This window comes from Pempheris klunzingeri, chromosome 5 (assembly GCF_042242105.1).
Source record: "Pempheris klunzingeri isolate RE-2024b chromosome 5, fPemKlu1.hap1, whole genome shotgun sequence".
Taxonomy (NCBI): domain Eukaryota; kingdom Metazoa; phylum Chordata; class Actinopteri; order Acropomatiformes; family Pempheridae; genus Pempheris; species Pempheris klunzingeri.
In genome coordinates, this window is record NC_092016.1 from 23644775 (window position 1) to 23650533 (window position 5759).

The following is a 5759-nucleotide window of genomic DNA, read 5'->3' on the forward strand; positions in this document are numbered from 1 at the left end:
GTTGTGAGAAACTATTATCTGGCCATTTCTTCATCGCCTACTTACATTTCTCTCTGCTTCATTCAGTTTCAGCGATATTTGAAGTTTATTCCTCTGACCTGAGGACATCCTCAAGGCTCAGTCCTGGGCCTTGTCTTACTCTTCCCTTACATGCTTCCTTTAGAGCACATTATCCGTCAATTTGTGTCTCTTATCATTGTTATGCCAGCTTAATGTACTTGTGAAACCATGGGAATTTGTTAATTTGGCTATTTTACATAATTAATTAAACTTAATGGGATTAGTGTCTGGATGCCTCATAGTTTCCTTCAGTTAAATCACAAAACTGAAGTGGCTGACTGTAGGGGTCATTTTTGATTCCCAGTTTAACTCTGAGTAACATCTTATGTCCTTATACTCAGTCACATTATTTTCAATTAAGAAACAGTGAGCTCTGATTTGTGAGTATTGTCTCTGAAGAGACCAACAGCCACACTGTGGCAGAAATGAGCTTCATTAGTTTGTATAATCACACAGCAGCACTAAAGACAGTATCAACATTTATTCAGTAAAGGGAGAATATTGCTGTTGTCAGGTGAAAACCTTACATCTTCCAGCTGTCAGAACGTTGTGTTTAACTTGACAGCCATGTGTTTGAGTTAATTTGTCTTGCTTTTTTTTTTTTTTTTTAAAAAAAGGTTTTATAAACCCCAGGGCTGTAGGACTCTCTGAACCAGTAAAAGAGCCTCCTCCAGCTGAAGTGACAGTTACCAGAATTCACCCGACAGCAGTGAGATTATTGATGTGCATGCACTTACGCAAGGTCCAATGAACATGACATTATAAGTGTGAAATTAGTTCAACAACAACACAAAAAGTCCTTTAATCACCAACAATTCTGCAGAAATGCACTGATAGAAATAGAGGAGAGTCATCAGCCTTTATGTTGTAAACAGTGGTTTGGTCCTTTAAATTGTGTTGAAGCAGAGCACCTCACCACCTACACTCCACCACTGCTTGGTTTGAAGGTTTGTGTTCTACTCTAACTTCTTTTCAGTGATTCCTTTCATACTGCATATCATGTAAATTGATACATCAATGGCCAGCAGTGGTAATGAAGGTGAATTTGCTGATGCTTTGGAGTGAATATAAACGACTGTGTGTAGGTTTGTGTGCAGGTTAGATACACTGTCTGTATGAAAACGGCCTCATGCGTGAGCTTTGTGTCTATGTGTGTATGAGTTTGTGTGCGTGTGTCCTTATTATTGACACTCTCCCCTTTTCTCTCTTTCTCTCTCTCTCCCACGCAGGCCTACAGCTCTATCCTGGTTGTCATGGTGATTCTGCTCAACATTGGAGTGGCTATTTTGTTTATCCACTTTTTTATTTAAAGACAGCACCGCTTTCAGAGTCAGCCTATCTATGCTACAACAACTATAAATTCATATGAGTATTACGACCAATCTGCAGCCCCTTCGTGTTCCAGGCGAGAGGACTGCGACCGGCTGGAGGAAGACTAGGACCAGGCAGGGCTCCGCCATCATTTGGGCTAAAGGCGGCTAACATGGGCTAAGCTTGGTCCAGTCTTTGCGGAAGAGATGCTGAAGTGCAAAGCCCAAAGAAGTGGACGAAAGTGGGGTGAAGCGTTCCAGGGAACTGGACTACAGGGAGATAACAGAGTCCAGAAAGTGGACTTAAGTGAGCTACAGGAGCTCACATACATACTCTAATGGACTGAACTGGTCTGGTCCCCAGGCCGCGAGAGCTGCTGCTGGCATTACAGCGAGATGTCTGCTTCCACTGTCTGCAGACAGGACTGACGAGACAGACTTTTTCATCTTCAAATCATAGTTTTCAACAGATTTGTAACGTAAAATTTATTTATTAACATTTTCTCTCATGTACAATATGTTGATGGATATATTCTTTATTTTGTAACCCTCCACCCCTCTTTATATAACTCCTGCCTTTTGGTTCCTCCGTCTGCCCCGGCGTTGTTACTGATGGGTTCAAGGTGTGTGTGTGTGTCTTTGTATGTCTTAGGAGCTGGCGAGTGTGTGCTGCCTGCTTCCTGTCCAGACACACACATGTACACACACACACTCACTCTTTTACCCCATCCCTCTTATTCATCCATCCCTGCTCTGATGTCTGTCTCCTGTTATTCCTCATCTCATGCTGGGAGTGAGAGGGTGTGTGTGTGTGTGTGTGTGTGTGTGTGTGTGTGAAATGAGAGCATGCTCATGTGCGTCTCTGTGTACAGTATATACAGTGTGATAGCAGTGCACATGAGTGCGAGTGAGTTTTTGTGCAGTGTGCGAGTGTGTTTGTGTCTGTATCAAGCTGCAGTGTCTTTTCCAGCAATGTGTGTGTGCGTGCATGTGTGCGTGTGTGTGTGTGTGTGTGTGTGCGTGTGGTCTCCAAGCAGCTCAGTGGCCTTTCACGCTGTTCATGAACTTTACAAGAGCATCTCATGAGGACACAGTCACTGCTCATCCACATCGAGCCTACTAGCATCAGCTGACAGCTGTGCTCTCTCCGTCTCTCCCTCCCACTCTCTCCCACCTCCACACACACCAGTCAGAGGATGGAGCTTCCTCTGAGTTGGTGGTAGTTCAAGACAGGCCGTCCTTGGCAAAGCCCTGCAGCCTCCTGTACCACTACCAGAGCTATTTCGAGGCAACACTGCACTCACCGAAGCCATGACTGTGTGCGCAAAATCAGAAAAATGGCTTTAAATATAAAATCATGCTGATAAATCAGTGCCTCCCACTGCTTCTCTCAAAACTTAACCTGAAGACAACGACAACATCTTTTATACTATACTTGCAAGATGTCTGAAAAAACTACTAGTCGCCACCTGCCTTGCTTTTGTAGCGCAAATTGATAAAAGTACAACAATGCATGCAGATGTACTGTAATATCTTAGTTGTGTGTTGAATCTGAAAGTAAAAAGAGCTTCAGAAGCACATGCGACATGTTAAGTTTTGATAGGAGCAGTGTTTGGAGAGAAGCCTGTTTGGAGCTGATCATGAACCCGGGATTAGACAGCAGAGTCAAAATTTCTTTCTGGTATGTTACTGATCTTTTCTGGGTTAAAGGAAACCCACTGAAGCCTCTATGTGGAGCTAAGTGATACTGATGAGAACTAACTGTTTGAGAGGGTTTTGGTGAAATGATGCAAGTCTGTTGTAGCTTAGACACAAGCAGTGGCCGAGATCGAGGTCAGGATTTACCGCCTCCACTCCTCAGCTTCTCCTCCGCTCATAACAAAGAAAGTCACACAACACCAGTCACAATGTGTCTATATTTATAGTCCAGTGAAGACACTGTGTGTGTGTGTGTGTGTGTGTGTGTGTGTGTGTGTGTGTGTCTCAAACCCATCTGGCAGACCAGCCTCTGTGTTTGTTTGCATGTGTGCACATGAGCGCTCATCGGAGTGTGTGAACATGCGTGTGCATCCTCCTCCTTCCACATGATGGGACGGGATGGCTGAGCCTGTTGCCATCGGTAACAACTTCCTGGGGGCTGGGAGGCTCGCTGTTGATTTTCTGTGCAACAGCGTTTCTCAAACTATGGACTGGAACTCAAACTCGGCTGTAGGCTCATTTCCGGTGTTCCCCCACATTACTACAAGAGTACAGTCTAATGTGCCTGCACCCCGAGAGGCAGAACGATATACTTTCATTTCATTTGGGTCCCAGACTGAAGCTCTGCTGTATGCCGTCAGCCTGGTGACGATGCCCTGCGCCACCCTGTTAGTCCGCAGCATGCTACAGCATGCCAAGCTCTCTCTCTCTATAGTTTGACTCTTCTTTCTTTCTTTCTTTCTTTCTTTCTTTCTTTCTGTTTCTGGGAAATTACTCTGTTTTGTTTTTGAGTTATGTGGAGAAAATAATGAAAGTGTTTGAAAGAAAATGGCTCGTGGCTCTCGTGTTTTTCATTCTTCTCTGTGCTGTGTTTTCATACTTTTGGTGTGTGTTGTCGTGTGTCAGGCAGCATCCCTGATGCAGAGAGGGAGTGGTACAGGCCCAAGAGGGAGGGGTGTGGTTACTATAGCAACCTTAACTGGATTCTCCTCCGTCAATGGAGGGGCGGGGCCTGTGCTTGTGGGCGGGGTTTACCTCTAGAGACGTTGTTCTCAATGAGAGGGAGGATGGAGGGAGGCTGTGCTGATGGAGGAGAGCAGAAACAAGAGAAGAAGTACGCAGAAGAACGGGCGTGGGGGGGGGGGACAAAACCTAATACATGATAGATCAAGTAAATCTGGGTTTACTCAACATTTTAAAGTTATTTTCAGCGTGTGGTGTTTTTATCAGCTGTGAAGAAGCATGCTCAGGTGTCATGATGGATGCAACAGCACATCCTTCAGCGACTGTGCAGCTGCAGCAGCTTTTAACATGGACATTTGCCGCCATCTTGTGGTCTCAGATATGAACTACAAAAAAACACTCAGACACTGAGTTAACCATTAAGATGCTATAAATAGTATGCGGACTATTGCTGCTGCCATGTAGGACATAAAGTATGCTCATCATGACATGACATCACATCCATAATATATCATTCTTCAGGATCACATTACTCATCAGTGTGACGTTATGGTTATTTATGGCATCCTAACATCTACACCAGTCCTTTAATATTTCAGCATCTTTGTGTTTGTCTTAGTACAAACAGTGGAGAGCTGCAAAAGTAGCTTTGCTGTAATATCTGAATAGACAACCTTCCTTCTGAAACTCAAAAAAGTTTTAATATTAAAAGCAATAAGTAAACTAGTTGCAATAACTTTCTTATTGTAGAGAGTATTATGCTAAATAGATTGTACAGCATCCGTTTTGCGTGTATGTGGCGCTTTAAAGCTCCAGTAACTGAGCTCAGATATGTATGAGCGCATGAGAAAAAGATGTGAAGAAGCAGGGGAGCGGATATCCCTCTCAGCCAATCAGAAGAGAGGCCTTGAGAACCGACGGGACTCGCAGCCAATCAGAGCAGAGGTTTCCGCACGGAGGGCCGGCCTCGCTGCCAGAGTCGGATAATGTTATACACAGCTGTTTTTTCTCGATTTCAACACTCATGGCTGAACGCGTAAATCTACATGTTGCACGGAATTCATTCACGGACACTGAACAAAGCCTCGTGGATCTCCTGTGAGGTGTTTTTTTTTTCCCCCACTGTGACTTTTCATGAGTTAATGTCTCGGAAATGTTATAATGTTGTTTCCAGCAGCAGCAGCAGCAGCAGCTTCAGGCCACACTAGTTTTGTTTTTAAACTTTAACCCAAGCTCAGTCTTGCTCGTTGGGACTTGGTCAGGCTTCTCGCACAAGTTGTGGAGCAGCATGAGGACGGAGGGACGGCTGTCCAGGAAGGGGCTGCGGTGCCGAGCGGGACAGCCGAGCGGGGCGGCTCCGAGCGGAGGCTCTCTGTGCGGTGGGGCGTCTCGCTGAATGGGTCGGCGTGTTTGGATCCTGTCTGCCACTCTGTGAGAGCTCTCTGTCCCGTCAGGGGGCAGCGGTCCGACCGGCGGGGAGGGACACTTCGGAGGGACAGCCGAGCTGGACTCAGCCCAGACCTGTTTGGCTGCATGTGAGACGACTTGTGGAGATTATGGTTCGGAAAGGCCTGCTGCTGCTGCTGCTGCTGCTGCTCCGGTCCGCCAACAAAGGAAACAACTGTTGCTTCTGTCATTTCGGCGCTGCGGCCGCACAGTGTGGAACCAAACAGTGAGAGTGTGAGCAGAGCCACACCGTCAGACACTGACTGGACTCAAAGTTGGTAA

General features: G+C 45.8%; 1 protein-coding gene across 1 annotated transcript in view; it reads left to right on the forward strand.

Moving 5' to 3' along the window:
- Positions 1-1379, forward strand: part of jph3b (junctophilin 3b) — a 40241-nt gene extending 38862 nt beyond the window's left edge. The window contains exon 6 of the mRNA XM_070831032.1: positions 1290-1379. Within this exon, the coding sequence (XP_070687133.1) occupies positions 1290-1370 (81 nt within the window). The 3' untranslated portion in view covers positions 1371-1379. The remainder of the gene's footprint in view (positions 1-1289) is intronic.
- Positions 1380-5759: the final 4380 nt, after the last annotated feature.